The sequence below is a fragment of the Ciconia boyciana genome, chromosome 7, assembly GCF_034638445.1.
Source record: "Ciconia boyciana chromosome 7, ASM3463844v1, whole genome shotgun sequence".
In the NCBI taxonomy this organism is placed as follows: Eukaryota; Metazoa; Chordata; class Aves; order Ciconiiformes; family Ciconiidae; genus Ciconia; species Ciconia boyciana.
This window is the reverse complement of record NC_132940.1, coordinates 54,162,234-54,179,451: the sequence shown is the minus strand read 5'-3', so window position 1 is coordinate 54,179,451 and position 17,218 is coordinate 54,162,234. Positions and strand designations below refer to the sequence as shown.

The 17,218-nt window shown below is 47.7% G+C and overlaps 1 protein-coding gene across 4 annotated transcripts in view; it reads left to right on the top strand.

Annotated features, from left to right (window-relative positions):
* Positions 1–17,018, top strand: part of IL1RAP (interleukin 1 receptor accessory protein) — a 32,289-nt gene extending 15,271 nt beyond the window's left edge. For 2 of the 4 annotated variants that reach the window (XM_072867197.1, XM_072867198.1), the window contains exons 5-10: positions 788–859; positions 2,017–2,146; positions 3,109–3,257; positions 5,652–5,801; positions 6,753–6,896; positions 9,609–13,331. In XM_072867197.1, the coding sequence (XP_072723298.1) occupies positions 788–859; positions 2,017–2,146; positions 3,109–3,257; positions 5,652–5,801; positions 6,753–6,896; positions 9,609–10,054 (1,091 nt within the window). In that variant the 3' untranslated portion in view covers positions 10,055–13,331. Of the gene's footprint in view, positions 1–787; positions 860–2,016; positions 2,147–3,108; positions 3,258–4,496; positions 4,771–5,651; positions 5,802–6,752; positions 6,897–9,608; positions 13,332–16,293 lie in introns of those variants that run through there. The other 2 variants (XM_072867196.1, XM_072867199.1) reach the window with 2 other exon arrangements.
* Positions 17,019–17,218: the final 200 nt, after the last annotated feature.

The following is a 17,218-nucleotide window of genomic DNA, read 5'->3' as shown; positions in this document are numbered from 1 at the left end:
CCCACCATGTCAAGTGCCCCCAACAACACAGAGGGTGACCAGGCTTAGGCTGGTGAGGTACAGCCCATGAGATGGGCAGGGGTACCCTCTGCTGGCAGGTGAATGCATAACCCTGGCACTCTTGCTCATTTTTGTCTCCAGTGCCCTTTGCTCGTCATTATTTGTGGGATCGTCCCATTATAGCCAACTTGCCTCGGTCGTCTTGCAATCGCAAAGCCTTGTGTGCTGAGGCTGAGACTGTTAATCGGCCAGGCAGGGCTCCAGTTACCCAGCCCAGTGCTCGGACAGGTCTGCCCCAGGCACAAGGGCTCAGGCTACCTGCCAGGGAATTGTAGACAGAGCTTGAAACCTAGTGAACAGTAGAGCACATGCTGAGTCCCATGGCAACTGCTGCTTTAAAAGCTGAATTAAATGCTTGCGACAGGAAATGATGTTTGTATTTTGATTATTAGAAGCAGCAATAAAAAGAAACTGGTACGGGTTGTGCCTTGGGGGAGATGTTGAGTGGGAGATGAGAGGGGTATGGAGCTCTTCCGATGTGAGGGGCCCAAAAATTTGTACGTAGACTTACCTAAACTTTGGAAGAGCCCCAAAATCTGGGTCTGGCCCTGAATTTGTGGACTAGGATTAGATTTCTCTTTGCATGGAACTCTGCAGCAGGATTGTATCACAACTTAGATTGGGGCATGTGCAGTGAGGCGCAAGGGCATCATGAGCGAGGATGCAGGGACCCCAGGTTCTCATGAAGTCCAGGTCCCCATGGGTCTCTCTCTGTTCTCTCCCACAGGATCTCCGAACAAGGCCTTGCCACCACAATTCATCTCTCCGAATGAGAAAGTTGTCTATGAACTGGAAGCAGGTAAATTGCAACGCTTGCTGCCTGCTCTTGCTGCCCTGGCAGCCTGCCTGCTGGGACTGGGAGACCCAGCCAGGCACAGAAGCTCTCCCCTTCCACTGCATCCCCGGTGCTTTCCTTCACAGAGCACATGAGCTGCCACAGGTTGACTGGCAGACAGTGTGGGGTGCCAGTTCTCGATGCCAGAATAGGGGAGCACAGCTTTAAAAGTTTATTTTTTGCAAGCACAAATATAGATAGATATTCAGGCACAGAGATGCAGGACTGCAGCTGCAGAAGCAGATGAAATGGGGACCCTCAGCCGCTTAGAGAAGTTCCTGTAGGACCTTGTCTCAGCCCTGTCCCTGGCTGTGGTTTGCTCCAACCCTCCCTCATTCAGCCCCTCAGTGGCTTCAGCCTTCTGGTCACTTCTTGCTTATCTCCTCTCGCTTTTTGGCTGATTACTTCCTAATTAATGACAGCTCTCCTTTTGCTGGCCTCACAGCATTGTGTAAGGGGGTACCACACCCCTTCCCCCACCCCTCCTGTTTAGACTGACAGCTCTTTGGAGCAATTCCCTATATTGAATGGATCATGTCTCATTAAATTGCTGTAATAAATGTGGTGCCAATGATGATGATTAGCAGCAGAGTCTTCGCTTTAAAGCACAGCTTTTTTGGCTCAGAAGGTCAGACTTCTTCCAGAGTCACTCTATAAGATAAAATCACTTACAGGCTGATCACGAAGATATTCACACTCCAAGCCTGATCGTGAGGGGAAGTTAAATGCCTGAACAAGCATTCCCACACCAAAATGCTTTTGTGGAGCTGCATCCTTCGCTTTATGGCATCTGTCCCCTGTGCAGTGGGGATGATTAACACTGCTTGGCTTTCCAAGGAAGTGGTTGGCATGGAGCATCTCCCTCTGGGTGGGTCACTGGGTGCAGTCAAGGAATTTGTAACACATTTGAGAAGGCAGGATATTTTTTCCTATTTATTTGTCTGTCATAAATCAACATGTCTGGGGTGTTAAACTGTTATTGGATGTCTGAAGGTGGATGCTGGCCTCATTCCCTCCTGAAGGGAGGCAGAGCTCAGGCTGGTAGGATCACTGGAAAGCACAAAAGTCAGGGTGATGCTGTTCCTGCTTTGCGGTATCTCACCGTGGTCCTTTCCTCCCAGGAGATGACCTTGTTCTGTCCTGTGAGGTCTTCTTCACCTTCCTGAAGGACTCCCGGACTGAAGTGTGGTGGACCATAGATGGGAAAAACACAGATGACATCATGGACCCCAAGATAAAAGTCACACAAAGGTAATATAGTAATGTGAACCTTCATTTGTATCTAACCCTTTCTTGGGTCCTGCAGGGAGGTGTGGGTACAGACATGTGATGGTCCCAATTTTCCCTTGCAAGGGAGTGTGGAGTCCCCTGCTTCCCTGTTAATCAGAAACCCCTGTGTCTGCACCACGCCATGATGAGCACCAGGAGCTCCAAGGAGGAGGCCTCCGGAGCTGGACAGTGTCTCGTCTTACAGAAGGATTTGAGGGAGCTTTGTTAACTGGTTCACATCATCACTTGTTCAGGTCCTGGTAGTGGTGCAAACAGCTGGTGCTATTGTGGGACTTCTAAAACAGGGGCAGACACGATTTTATTTAAAGGAATATTCCCAAATAGCATAAGTGATAAAAATGTTTCAAAAAACAGAGGCTGAAAACAAAAATGTAGTATTATACATAGTATTGATTAGGAGGAATAGAGATTCAGTTACGTGAAGAACCCAAATGAGGTTGAGTCCCGTTTGCTGAGTGCAGAATTACATGTGGAAGGCAGCCGCTGCCCCAATGGGTTTGCAAACCTACGTAGAAAAAGGAAAGGCAAAAGGAAATACTATTATCCCCATTTTGCAGATGATCAATTCAGGCAGAGACACAAAGTGACTCATCCAGGATGGCACAGGGAGTGTGACGTGGGCTCTGAATCCCGAGTTCGAGATCTTGTTGCTTTGTAGGCAAGAACTTCCTTTACCTCTAAAATGCAATGTGCCACAACTGCAATGAGAAAATTATGAGTGGCAAAATAAATATTAAGGAAAATCAATTAAAGGAACAGCTGCAGCTGTATTAAAATCTGAAGTGTGTATCAATTTATAAATATCAGTTTAGGTGTTTTGGTCTTTCTAAAGAAGGAGTCAGGTTATATCAGGGAAAGGAGTATTTGTCACTAAGAACTTGCTGCAGTTTCACGTATGTAATGCTCTGGTTTTTCTCTTACAGTGAAATTACTAGAGATTTTGAAGACAAAACTGTCATAAGGACTCTAACAGTTGCAAAAGCCACACCAGAGGACTTGAAACGGAATTACACTTGCTATGCCAGAAATGCCAAAGGCGAGGACCATAGCCAGGCCATAGTGCGCATGAAAGGTAAAACACTTGCAGAGCATGGATGTGAAATGAGGCATGCTCAGAGAGGGCTGTCAGTCCTGCCTTGAGCCTTGCCCTGCGAAACAGTAAGGGAACAAATAATTCCATCAGGCCTTTTTGCTGTTCCATCAGCAAATTCCAAATGGAATTTGCTGTTCCATTCCATCATGCTGTCCTGTATGCACTGCTGTATTATTGCTGTCATACTGCACCACTTCTTGGAGGCAGGGAGCAAAGGACGCATGTCACATATACCCTACCATGGTCAAGTGCCTGGGGAGAGAGAGGGGTGGATAGACCTGTTGTTCCACCCATGTACCACAATTGAAGCAGACCTGAGGGGACAGGCTGCTTGAAATGATTTCAGGTTACTTGATTGTGTGAGGGTTTTGCGTGACACAACAGCTACCAGTTGGCATCCTGTAGAAGGCAGACTGCGCTCACTGACATTGCTCAGGGAGTGAGACAGTCTAACCGCAACGTTCTCTGGTTTTAATCCTTGCTGTGATGATGCTCCAGTCTAGATACAGCCATCTCAGCATGGATGGTATGGGACTGATCCAGCTCTGTTCAGTGTGGGTTTTTTCCTACATCTTTCTTTCATCAAAGTTTTTGTTCCTGTTTCCCAGACCCCCCTCTCAGTAATAAGAACTGATCCTTCACTATAGGTATGTGAGGCTTCCTGATTAAGGTGGATATTTCCACCTCCTTATCAACCTCATCTAGAGCTTCAACACCTGCTTGCTGTAGGTCAGACCTCCCCTCTCCTATAAGGGATCCTGTGCTGCCTTGTGTAGCACATGCCAGACACCTTCTTCCTTCCACTCTGCCCTATTAGCGTGGGAAAGCTCACAGAGGTCTTTACTGGAAGAGCTCTTTCTCTTCCTTCTTGGTACTTGTCCTCCTTCCTTTTTAGTCCCATTCCTTTGAGACAAACCTTTTCTGGATCATTAGGAAGGAACAATAGACCAAACACACAACTGAGGCTGAAACCATCTGCCGGTGTGTTCATCCTACATACATAATTCTTCTGGGATGATAATGTTTGTACATGTAGCAGAAGTTAATCTAAAATCTTCAGATTCTTTCTCTATACAGCAGTCCCTAAATGCTGTTTTCTAGTGGACTGACCTGTACTAGTGCCTCTCTTCCTCCTCCACCTGCTCCTGGGCAGTTGGGTGGATTTGCTCCGAGCAGACCTGGTTACTCACCACCTCTCCTTTCTGCTCTGTTCCACAGCAAAACCCAAGAACCTCCTTGACCACTGCTGGCAGAACAACCTTAAGCTAAGCTCACTGTAGACCATCCCACTGCACACAGGAACATCAAGCGTGCCAGAATCTAACCCCTCAACACTTGTCTTCCAGTTTTTAGCAAGTTGGCTCCAACTCTTTCATTACATTAGGTTATATACGTTTCCTGCTTTTTCTGGATGATTTCCCTCTCCTTCTCATGTACTTCTGCTGCTCATCACCTAATGAAAGTTGTTAAATTCCTTCCATTTTCTTTTTTGTAATTCAGTTTTATTAAAAACTTATTAAGTCTTGGAATTTGGTGATGTTTCCACACACTGCTGTTCTTTTACTGTGCAGTTTGCCAGTGTGCATGTCAGCTGCCACCTGGATCGCCATAAAAACTGAGTTGCTCAGGGATACAGTTAGAAGAGTTATTTTATAATACTCTTAAATCAATAAATCGTAAGTCCATAATACAAAGAAGCAGCAGTGGTGTGACAGACACTGTATGAGTTGGAGGGGGGCCTGTGATGTTCTGGCTTGATGTCCACAGGTTGTCCTATTTGTTTGCAAGCATTTCAGCTTTTCTGTAATGAACTCTGATTCTTCTTTTCTGGTAGAAAACAATCAGGCCATGGCTAGTTATATCCTTGCTGTCAGTCTGGGAAAAGCCACAAGAACTGTGTGTATTTGATGGGGAGGGAAGATGATGGCCATTGCCTTTATTTTGCTGCAGGTGAGCTTTGGCTGGCTCTCCTAGAAGTAAGTGCTGTTGTGTTGCCCCAAGAGTTTGCATATGCTGCTGAGACAGTCACGTTCATGAGCTGGCTTTGGACTGTGCAGGTGGTTTCCATCAACAGGTCATTCTACCATCTGTCTGCTCCCAGGGTCTTGCTCAGAGACAGAAGTCCAGCCTGTGCTTTGACTTGCTCTGCCAGCCCAACCAGACCTAGTAACCCAGAATGGGGACTCCAGGGTGGCCAGCCATCACGTGTCGTGCCAGAAAAGCCTTGGCTTGGCCACCTTCCTTTGAAGGGCCAGCTTGGCTCTTGGCTGTTCCTCTGTGGTGTTTGGCTGCATGTGACACAAGCTTGTTCCTGCTTAGCTGAAGGCCCAACCTGTTCTGTAAAGCAGACCACCTCTTTCTTTTCAAACCCAGTTGTAGCACCGAAGTACACTGTGGAGCTGGCCTGTGGACTGGGGGCAACCATCCTGCTCGTTGTGATGCTGATAGTCATCTATCACGTTTATTGGCTTGAAATGGTCCTCTTCTATCGGGCTCATTTTGGAACAGATGAAACCATTCTAGGTAAGGAGTTAAAGAACTTGCATTTATTTTATCCTGCTACAGGCCAGACCTTTTGTTTTCATATGGGAATTTTCATATAAGCTATTTTTAACCCTCTTAGCAGCATAATGACATTTTGACCTTCTATTTCTATACCTGTGTTCAGCTGTGTAGGTCATTTTAGAGCAAGAGGAGTCAGGCTTGGGTCAGGGGAAAGAAGAGAGAAGTCCTCTATATTCTCTGCAGAGGTGAAGCATAGATGTGTCAGGCTCCCTGGGGGGCTACCCTGCCGATGGTTAGCTGTTTCATCTGATCTAGATCGTCAAGATAAGTCACCAGGTTTCAGTAAGTCCCTGGTTTCTCTGGTGACTATGTAAGGATTCACGAATCCAGGATGATTTGCTTTAAAATGTGGGAAGGCATCCAAAAGGATGGATCTGGAAATCACCCTTCTGTCCTCAGTTCTTCCACAGCTTCCCTGTGCTACTGGGAGCTCATCTCTTGGGACTCTGAGCTGAGCTTTCTTCCTCTGTGGGATGAGGAGGGTGTTCGAACCCTCGCAGCTTGTGGTGTGAACCTGCCAAGGGGGTGCGGCGGCTCTCAGAGGGTGTAGGCAGGGTGCAAGTCTCTGGTGGGACTGCTCATGTGGATAGACAGCAATGAGAGGAAGCGATGTCAGAGATGTCAAGACAAAAGGACCCTGGACAGAATGGGTTGGTTATCTTGCTGCGGTCTTGTGCCTTCAGCGACCCAGCAGCGTCTGGGTACCTGCACATTCAGGCTGGGTAATCAAAGAGGCAGCGCTGCTGTCCTGTAACTATGGAAATTGATGTGTCTTAACCTGCCATGCCTGGGCTCAAAGCGTGTCTTCATACCTGCTTTTCCCATGAAGCAAGTCAAAGGCTCAGCATGCACAGTATCACAAGTGTGTCTCTTCTGCCGTTTGTGTTTCTCTGCACTCCCAATGCTCAGACGGGAAGGAGTACGATGTGTACGTGTCCTACGCACGCAATGCGGAGGAGGAGGAATTTGTGCTGCTGACGCTGCGGGGAGTCTTGGAGAACGAGTTTGGATACAAGCTGTGTATCTTCGACAGAGACAGCCTCCCTGGGGGAAGTGAGTATTTCACAGGGGGCTGTGCTCTGTGTGCATCCTCTCTTTATTGTTCTTTGAGGTACTGATAATTGATAGGAACTGGCCTATCCAGATTAACTTTATCCTTTGGTTTTTTCCCCATCTCTATTAACGATCTTTTGTTGGTATCTTCTAATGTTTTTGCTTCACATGACAATGTCGCAGATGCTCCAGGCCACCAAAAAGGCTGTGGTGGGCAAGTGGTGGTGGTTGGTCATTTCAGTTGCTCTCCCCAGGAGTGATGTGCGGGAGTGATTGCTCTATCAACATGAGGAAACCGGACCACCGACCTTCATGCAAACCCTCTGAGCTGCCTTTAAAAAAGGGGATAAAGTCAAGGCTAGAGAGAAAAGAGGCAGGGGGTGTGTGATACTGGACCAGGCTGGTAGCTCACAGAGGGTAATGGTGAGTGCCTGTAAAAACCAGGAGTGTCTGCTTCAGGGAGGTGTGGAGAGCACCGTGCCAACATCAGTGAGAAGATAACGTGCCCTCCCAGAAGGCCTCCCACTCACCCTCATTAATTAGAGAGTCTGTGTCTAACATGGCATACAGTTAAGCTGCTATGATTAAGAGTACTTTGTTGCAGGTAGTGAGACTCATCTCTTTACTAAGATGTAGAAGTTTTTTCACTGTTCAAGCTAAGTCATACAAGGAAGGATGGAAGGGAATCACCAAGAATGGAAGTTTGTGAAACTCTCCAGATATGCATAGTCACGCAGGTGCCACAGCAGGGGCACAAATCTAGCCAACAATTTCCAGTGTCCTGGAGGCTCAGTTGGATGTATGATACCTGATGCCTACTAAAAGTTCAAAGCCTGAACTTTTGCCAGTGCAGACTGCCCCGCTTTGAATTCATGGGCTTTGGGTCAGCACCCCACTGATGACAGAACCTGTGTTGATAAAGTCCATTGGGGTCCCTTTTGGGTAGGACAGGAGGGACTGCTGGAGTCCCAGCCAAGCCGCGTGACAGAGGGAGCAGAATCCGTCTGGGATCTTTTATTGTATCTCCTAGATCATTGCCAGGACACAGCACCTCTAAGTTTGAGGGCAAATAAATACGTGTGCCTCAAGGGACAGGGAGACAGCTGCAGTCCTGATGCTGTTCCTTCTAGAGAGAGCCTGGATGACATGGCAGGGCACCCTCCAGGCTCTATTTGCTTGATGCCAGTGCCAGGCTAAGAGTAGGTTTGCTCTGAGCTGCTCTCACCAATTGTTTCTCAAGACGTACATCTCCCTCCCATTCCCTCTGCTGGTTCTTGATATCCTTCCCCTTTCCCTTTGGAGGGTCTCCTTTTCCTCCCAGCGCAGCTCTCCTGGGCTCCTGCCCTTCACCCTCCCACCTGGAGCGCTCCCATCCCTGCTCACTGTGGCAGTCGCTGCCACCCTTAATCCAGCACCAGCCCTCCGGAGCACTGCTGGGGTGGCTCGTCATTGCACTGCCGTTTGCAACACTGCTGGGGCTTTCCTATTGCTTCTTAGCTGGGATTTGACTAATCTCCTTCTTGGGGAAGCACAGCGGGCCAGGAAGTAGCTTTTGGCAGCTGGTGTCATGCCTCCAGAGTATGCATCTGTGTCACGGATAGAGAGTTATGTTGTCCTTGATGAAGAAACAGTGGGAGATGGATTATCCTGCAAGTTTGCTGACAGGAACTAATCAAACATGCTTGACAGCTAAATGAAGTTGCTTGTCAGCATTATTTTATTCTCCATTGTATTTTCTGACCAGTCAAGAGCATTCCCTTGTCAATGAAGTGTGGGAGATCCTGCAGCAGAGAGTGCAAGCACTGGGATTCACACTTACAAGGAATTTTCACATTAATTACAGAAAAGTACCTAAGGACAGTCTACCTGCAGATGTTAGAAAATCAAAGAGGATCCACAGTTACCATGACATGTCTCCAGCTCAAAGGGTGTCACTTTTGGGACACTTCATTAAAAGTCTTCAGAGCAGGTTACTTGTCACTTCTAGAAATACTCAAATCTGCTTTCATCGATGACAGCAACAGGAATAGCTGGATGAGTAACAGGAGTTAGGTTGGTAGTAATTCCAAAGCAAATTAACCCATGAGGACACTCAGCGAGGGTGTAGATACTTATTGTGCGTGTTTGGTGGGGGGAAACCGAGGCAAGAGGAGTGAAGGGATTACCCAGAGTCATTCTGGACATCTGCCAGGGGAGGATGTAAGCATAGGCATTCGGACTTCCCGATGCTTCTTCAGGCTGAGTCTTTTCCTTGAGGTCATGTGCTGTCCAGCTGGCAATTTTCCTGCTTTGCTCCAGAGAGCTTCTTTTTCCACTCTCACTAGAAGGAAGCTAAATCTGAGCCTACCAGAGCAGCCCTCTTGGCCACATGGCATCCTCATAGCACTGGGTGGTGTCACTGCCACATAGTACAGCGCCTTTTAGATGTAGCTACCTCAGGCATCTCCAGGTAGCATGGGGAGGAGGAAACACATCTGTAGGCAGCCTGGGGTTGGGAGTAGAAGATGTCACTGTATGGGGCAGTGGGTACCAGCAATGGTGTAGGAGGCCGTAACTGGAATTGCTTGCAGGGTTGGGAAGCACCAGTATAGTCTCTAGAGAGGGCCTCCAAGGGATTTTATTGTTCCCTTCAAGTGACACCTGGTGTCACACTAGCAGCTCAGCAGCATGTTCTCGGCCATCACTAACCACTTCAATGTTTCTTTCTCCCAGTTGTCACAGATGAAACCCTGAGCTTCATCCAGAAAAGCCGACGTCTACTTGTTGTCCTGAGCCCCAACTACGTCTTGCAGGGGACACAGGCCCTGCTGGAGCTCAAGGCTGGTCTAGAGAATATGGCCTCCAAGGGCAACATCAAAGTCATTCTAGTGCAGTACAAAGCCATCAAGAAGAGCAAAGTGAAGGAGCTGAAGCAGGCCAAGGCGGCCTTGACTGTCATTAAATGGAAAGGCGAGAAATCCAAGTTCCCAAAGGGCAGGTTCTGGAAGCAGCTGCAGGTGGAAATGCCAGTGAAAAAAATTAGCAGGAGTTTGAGCCTTGATGCGCTCATACGTATCCCTGAAAAATGTTTGACACAATCAGAAAACAAAACAAAACAAACCCCAAAAATCCACAAGTTAGGCCAGGGAGTGGGAAGGAACTCAGGGTTTTTGCCATGAAGGACTGCGTCCCAAGCATTTCAGAGGACTGTCATGCCTCCCTGCAGCTTTTCTACTGCCCTGGCAGTAGAGAGACCAAAGATGCATACACCTCCTCTCTGCAAATGCATGTCCTTGTCATCAGCCACACAAGCCTTGGGCTCAAGGTCTAAATGTGGGCTATCCAGGTGGGATGCAGCCAGCACCTTGTGATAGCATGGTATTTGTATAGGCCAATACTCCTAGGTCCAGTTCCTATGGGACCTTCATTAGCATCCAGGACAGAGCTCCTTTCCTCTCCTAAGTGTCTTCACTCCTTCCTGGTTGTTGGTCCCTGTTGCAGAGGCTGGGGAACAGTTTGAAAGGTGGCTGTTCTGATCACTGTGGGATCACAGATTTCTGCTTCAGTGGGGGGAGCATAGACTCGAGGCTCCTCATCTTTGCTCCCCACATTTCTGTAGGAGCAGGTGCATTCAGATAGTTTGGCAATGTGAAATGGCTGTTACAAAAGCATTTTTAAAAGAAAAGAAAAAAAAAAAGCTCTGCTAGGTGATATTTGTATTGTAGCGTTTCTACTAAGTGGTCAGTTTCCGGGACTCTGCAGTCTCCCAAGTACCCCAGATCCTTCAGGGCTGTAATGCCCATAATCCAGGGGAAATCTCTCATTAGGACAGGCCATGGGGCATGTCTGAGATGCTTCTTTGTAGAATAAACTCAGGGACTTCACAAGCACTGCAAGGAACTCCAGTTTACTACTGAACTTGCCTACTGTCTCTGTGCTGCTGGCTGGGGGAAAGCATCATGCAAGGTGCTGCCAAGGCCTCTGGGATGACACTGGATATATGTCCAACTCCCCAGGAGACCCTACAAACTTATTTGAACTTATTAAAAACTACTAGCTCTGTCCAGCTGGGTAAGACTATGAGGAAAGGCTGAGAAAGTTGGGGTTGTTCAGCCTGGAGAAGGCTCTGGGGAGGCCTTATTGTGGCCTTTTGATACTTAAAGGGGGCTTATAAGAAAGATGGGGACAGAGTTTTTAGTAGGGCCTGTTGTGATAGGACAAGGGGTAATGGTTTTAAACTAAAAGAGGGTAGATGCAGACTAGATTTAAGGATAATATTTTTGATGAGGGTGGTGAAACATTGGAACAGGTTGCCCAGAGAGGTGGCAGATGCCCCATCCCTGGAAACATTCAAGGTCAAGTTGGACAGGGCTCTGAGCAACCTGATCTAGTTGAAGATGCCCCTGCTCGTTGCAGGGGCGTTGGACTAGTTGACCTTTAAAGGTCCTTTTCAACCTAAACTATTCTATGAAGACTCAGTGTTCTCTGCCTGGGTATGAACAACATCAGCACTCATAATTCAGGGCTCAGGTTTAAACTAGCCTTGGCTTTACAAAGCAAGTCTCCACCCATCTTGTTTCCAGCCTAGAGTTGCAGAACAGAGGATGTATCTCAGCTTCTGCAACCTTTGCATAAAATGGAAATATAAAAAAACCACTGAGTACCCGTCCTTGCTTCAATTGGAGGCAGCAGGCATAGGAGAGGACCTGGTGAGTTAACCCCCAGCAGATAGGCTTTTCAGACAGAGGAGGGGAGTGTCCCTTCCCTTGTAGGACAGACCAAAGCACAGCGGGACCCTGGCATTGACTGGTACTGTTGTTCACAATGTTTTCACATGAAACTACAAGCTCTGGGGATGTCTCCATACTCCTGCAGCTCCCAATGCAAGGGCCTGCCCACTTTATTGTGGAATTCAGTATTAAGCACACTAAGTGCATGCTTATTTTTTGTTGATAATGGTTGCTCCTGAGTCACCTCTGACTCATGCTTTCACTCTGTTGGTGTCCAGTGGGTGAAGCATAGCCATTTATAATGGCATTAAAAAAGCATTACGATTTGGAGTCTATGCACTATTCACCCAGCTGAGCAGGGAGGTTCGAGGGCATCCCAGTAAACAGCCCAGCCTTAAAGGTGTGGGGCTGAATGCTGGCATCAGCAAAGCCCCTTGCTCCTAGCATCTTATGATTAATAATGTTATTCCAGGGCAGTGGGGAGCCACAGCCACCCATGCCGTTGGGCAGGTACTGTGCAAACGTGGAACAAATCGAGCTTCTTCTTCACCTTCCTTTTCATCCTCCCTCCCCAAGTACGCTTTGCTTTAAGCAAGTAAAATTGCAGTCAGCTTCACTGAAGGCAGTGGAGCGCCTCATCTGCTCAGAGGTGCTTAAAAGCTTTACTGTTATGAGCTTTTCTCCTGTGGCTGTCTGTGGAGGGGCAGAGCTGCTGCCCACACTCCAAAAAGCTGCTTTTGTACGAGATGGCACCCAAAACGATGCTCAGCTTTGTGAAGCCATTGCAACCACGTCATTTTGCCCAGCTTCACCTTTTTGTTTGTGTTTTCAGCGTCCCTGTAATCGGCTGCCAGATCTGCAGGCAGAGGGAAGGCCCTGAGGCCAAAGCAGAACTGTGTTAGATTCCAATTTAATTTTAAAAAAATTGACTCAAAGATATGCATAAATTCAATCAACATCCCAGACCTCACCACATCACATCTCACTTTTGGCTGAGGTACCAAGAGAACTTTTGCTTGATGTTTTAGTTAGTCTGATTATTTTAGGAAGTTAAATCCACCTCATTTATTTTGCTGATTTTATTCAAAGAGTTTTCCAAATAAACAATGGACCAGGACTTTCTCTGGCATACATTGCAGTGGCCCTTGGTGCTCTTGCAACCCCAGAACAGGATTGCTGAGAGACATCAGGAAAGCACCCACAGGGCAAAAGGTGCGATGGTCTGAAGAGGGCCTGAGAGGTCCAGGGGGAGCAGCATGGAAGGAATAGTGCTGGAGCAGGCTCTGCTCCCCCAGGAGCTTTACCACTGGCTTTGCTGGGAGCTGTCAGGCCAGGGGTAAACCCTAGTCCCAGCTGTAATGCAGATCTGCAAAGCACCTCAGATACGCCTGCCGTTTCATCCTATGCCACATTTGGTTTCCATTATGGGATTCTGTCACAGCATCTGTCTAGTTCAGGTGATTCATTTGAGTTTCTGTGCTCTAACCTAACGTTTATCAATATGCAGCTCATACAAAGTTCCTCATTGTTATTTCATGGGGAAACAGCGTGGCACAAATTGGAAACAATATCTTCCCCCCCGCCCCCGCCATTTGATGTTGTACAGCTGTTCCAGAGTTTTCCCTTCTCTTTTCTGTATGTTTTTACCTTTGTGATATTTGGTCTGTGAAGTGTCAGTATTATTTTATTTTGCTTTTCAATAAAACATTTTCACTTTTGCATTTCAGTCCTTGTGCATTTCTCATAAGTATCATTTTCCTCCCCATTACATCTGTGAAAGGTCATTAAAGAAAGATGACTGTGTAGTCCCAGCATCAAGATGACTTGGGGACACCTCCTTAGAGGGGGACATTTTCCTGGCTCTTCATGGTGTGCCTGCAGAGATCCTGAGGCACCACCACTGCCACCAGGGCCGTGCAAGCAGAAACACGGTGACATGCAGCGTTCAAATGTCACCCAGCAGTGAACATGCACACAGAAAGTCTCTGACCTGAAGAGTGCTCACTCGGCAATAACAAGATAGAAAGATGGGAAGGAAACACCATCCCTTTGCTTGAGAGACCAAGCCAGAATGTTGAATAGCAATCTTGGAAATCTGCCGTAACCACAGAAATCAAACTCAGTCTTAGGCTGCTTTGCCCATCACCTTCCAGGTAGCTGGGTAGAAAAGGTTCATTCAGCTTCATATTTTCTCATCCAAGGCACTTTCTTGGCTTTTTCCCTTGTTTGCATGCTAGCAGGTAAGTTGAGAAAGAGCCTAGCACTTCCAGACCACTAGCAAAATGAATACTTGTGACAATCTATGGATTTGGGGTCTGTGGGATATCGGCATGGGATCTATGGCCCCCCAGCTTTTATTGGGCTGGGACAAATGTGTGGCTCCTATAATCCTCTGTTACATCTCTGGGGTGTATTAGGGGAGACACAAGTAAACCAACAAAAATATGCAGTGTTCTTTGTAACCACATAGTAAAGGTGGAAGTTTTTTAGTATAAAGCAGATATCCAAGAGTATCAAATTCCCAGCTCTGTTGGTACCCAAACCCCCACAGCGTTATTGCTGCCTGTCCCATCGTGTGCTGTTGGTGTCACTGGGAGGGACCATTCTGCCTGTACATTGCGAAGTGGACACTCGGGATTTTTCATGAGCTGGGATTACATTGTAAAATGAACATCCCGAGGTATTCTGGTCAGCCAAGTCTAAAAGCATTGCATTCTCAGAAATCTGTCTTTGGGAATTTGAGCATTTTCTGTGCCAAAAAAAACGAGCCTCAAAAAGTGTTGCAAATTCAAAATTGATAAAAGAAAACCATCTCTGTCAGCTCAATCAAAACATTTCATGTCAACAGTGTTGGAATAATTCACATTAATTGAACCTGTGGTTTTTGAGCAGGCAGGTAGAATAGGTTACCTCCCAAGGGCTGCTCCTGCCTCCATTTCGCTATGATTCTGTGATTCCAGTTTCAAAAAGAAAGACCTTTCAAACCAGCAAAGGAGCTTTTTCTTTCACAAAATGTTGAAGCTTGGCTGATTTCAGAATAGATCTCAATCAGTTATAGAAAGGTTTGAATGAGGTCTGGACTCAGTAAAATGGGAGATTGGTGCCAATTCTTTGTGCCTTTGAAATAGGGTGGTATGAACGTTTCACAGCATTAAGTAACAATCCTGACAGAACTGACTTTATCATCTACTTTTGGTTTAAATGAATCAGTGTTTCTGTGTGTGTCAGGGCAGGGGGGAAATCCCTCCAAACCTCGTATACAAGAAAAAAATACTCCAAATATTTTGATTTAAATTCCAGTATTGTGTTAAAGAACCAAACGGTGCCTTATTTTCTCCATTAGGATATTATTGTTCAAACATTTTTCCTATCCCCAGTTCTTGGTCCCCAAATAATCTAGTGACAATGAGTTTTACAGCTGGTCATATATCTTTGAAAAAAAGTATTGCTCTATACAATATTAAAATAAGATGCATCCAGGTGCAACATGGTGCACCTTCTGCTGTGCGATAAGAGACAGCCAAGTGCTGGAAGAATAAAAGGCATTGCCATTGCAGGGAAGGAGCAATATTTTTATTTATATAAAAGACCAGTGTTCCACTGGCAGGGAGGGAGGGAGACTCCAGACTGAGGAATCCAGGCTTTAGCAGTGTGAAAGGCAACAGAAGGAGCAGGTAGCTCTTCTCCCCAGAACAGCCCTTTGCAAGGCATTCCTACAAGGAGGATTTCTCTCTGAGTGTGCAAGTGCTCTTACTCCAATGATCCCTGTCCTGCTTGAACACCACCTTGTCCTCAGGTCCCCCCCCGCCATCTCAGGCACCAGCACTAAGTAAGTGGGTGGGGTATTTTAAGTTTTTACAGTTCTGTTAATCAGCTTGGGTTAATTTGCTAAGTGCCACAGCCCTATTAATTCTCATCCTTTCCACTGCTCACCCATTAGCCATGACACCTTCAATATGCTTACTGCATCCCAAGCCATAGAAGTCCAAGGACATCCTTCAGGTTTTCTGCTTTTCAACATTCATAATACAAGAGATGCTGCCTTTGCCTGGCCCCATTCCAGCCAAGCATCTTGCTGAGGTTTACAAACTGCAATTAATCCCAAGAAATGCTTTGAAGGACAGTATTTTCACTGCCTATCATGGGTAGGGGAACTGATGGAGAGGTTTAAGGCTGACATTTTTGCTTTCTAAGTTTGGAGGCTTCCATTTCTAGATGAGAGAGCATGAGAGGGAGGGAGGTGGGTCTTAGCCTCGGCAGTGTGAGCTGTGGCGTGATGACGTGATTGCTTCACTTTGTTCCCCCCATGCAAAGGGCTGCCAGAGCTGTGGGCAGGTGGTTCCCGAACAAGACCTGCCCTTTATCAAACACCTGCACTTCCCCAGACAGGAGTGATGTTGTGCATTGCAGAAGTCAGAGTACGGTCCTGGCTTATCCTGCCATCCTGGCTTCTTGTTTACCATTTCAGCCTTCTCCAAAACCCACTGCAAAGCAAAAATGCTGCTATTATCCTGCAGTCCCTGTCAGCAGGAGCGTGGGCAAGTCGAAAGTCACTGGGCTTGTGCCAGGTTTCCCTCTGTGGGAAGGGGGGATCTGTGCAGGTATGCCACCAAACAGCTTCCTTCAGCTTTTCTCTCCCTGCTCCCTCCCCCTTGTGCACCCCAATTCCTCTGCCCTTGCACTCTTAGATACCACCGAAGCCGTGTTTGACTTCATCCAGAGGAGCCGCAGGATGATCGTGGTCCTGAGTCCTGATTACCTGACGGAGAAGAGCATCAGCCTGCTGGAGTTCAAGCTGGGCATCATGTGCCAGAATGCCATCGCCACCAAGCTCATCGTGGTGGAGTACAGGCCACTGCAGTGCACCCACCCCAGCATCCTCCAGCTGAAGGAGTCCGTCTCCTTTGTCACCTGGAAGGGGGAGAAGTCCAAGCGCTCCAGCTCCCAGTTCTGGAAGGCGTTGCGGCTCGCCCTGCCGCTGCGCAGCCTGAGTGCCGGCGCCAGCTGGAACGAGAGCTGCTCCTCGCAGTCGGACATCAGCATGGACCCTGTCCAGAGAAGAAGGAGCCAGTTGAAAGGGCAGCCTGACCCATGGGGCACTGCGGCAGGGACTCTTGCTCCTGGAGGGACGGCCACGGCCCCCGAGTCAAAGGCCAAACACCGAGCCAAGCACTTCTTGACGTGCCGGTGTTGTGGGACTTATTGCAATGGCAGCAGCAGACTCAAGCACAAGCATCGGGCTGTGGCTGAGCCCAGGTGGGACACTCATCTCTGCAAGCTGAGCTCGGGCAGGCCTGCGGCGCAGGGGGTTCAGGGCAGAAGTCGACCCGAGCCCCTGCCGGCGCAGGCTCCCACTCTTGCCCTCTGCCATTACAGCGACCTGTCGAACAACAATGACTTCTATGTACTCTAGCCAAGAGGCTGATGGCACCACAGGTGCTGGGCCAGCGAAAGAAAATCGCTGCAGCCTCAGCTAAGATATTTTTACGGTATCACAGGCTGACGTGCTGTCGTTCACCGTCAGTCCCATGCCAGCACGGAGGACTACAGCAATATCACTGGTGCTGGTGATCTGAGCCAGAGACCTGCAGCCACACACAGAGCAGCCTCTGC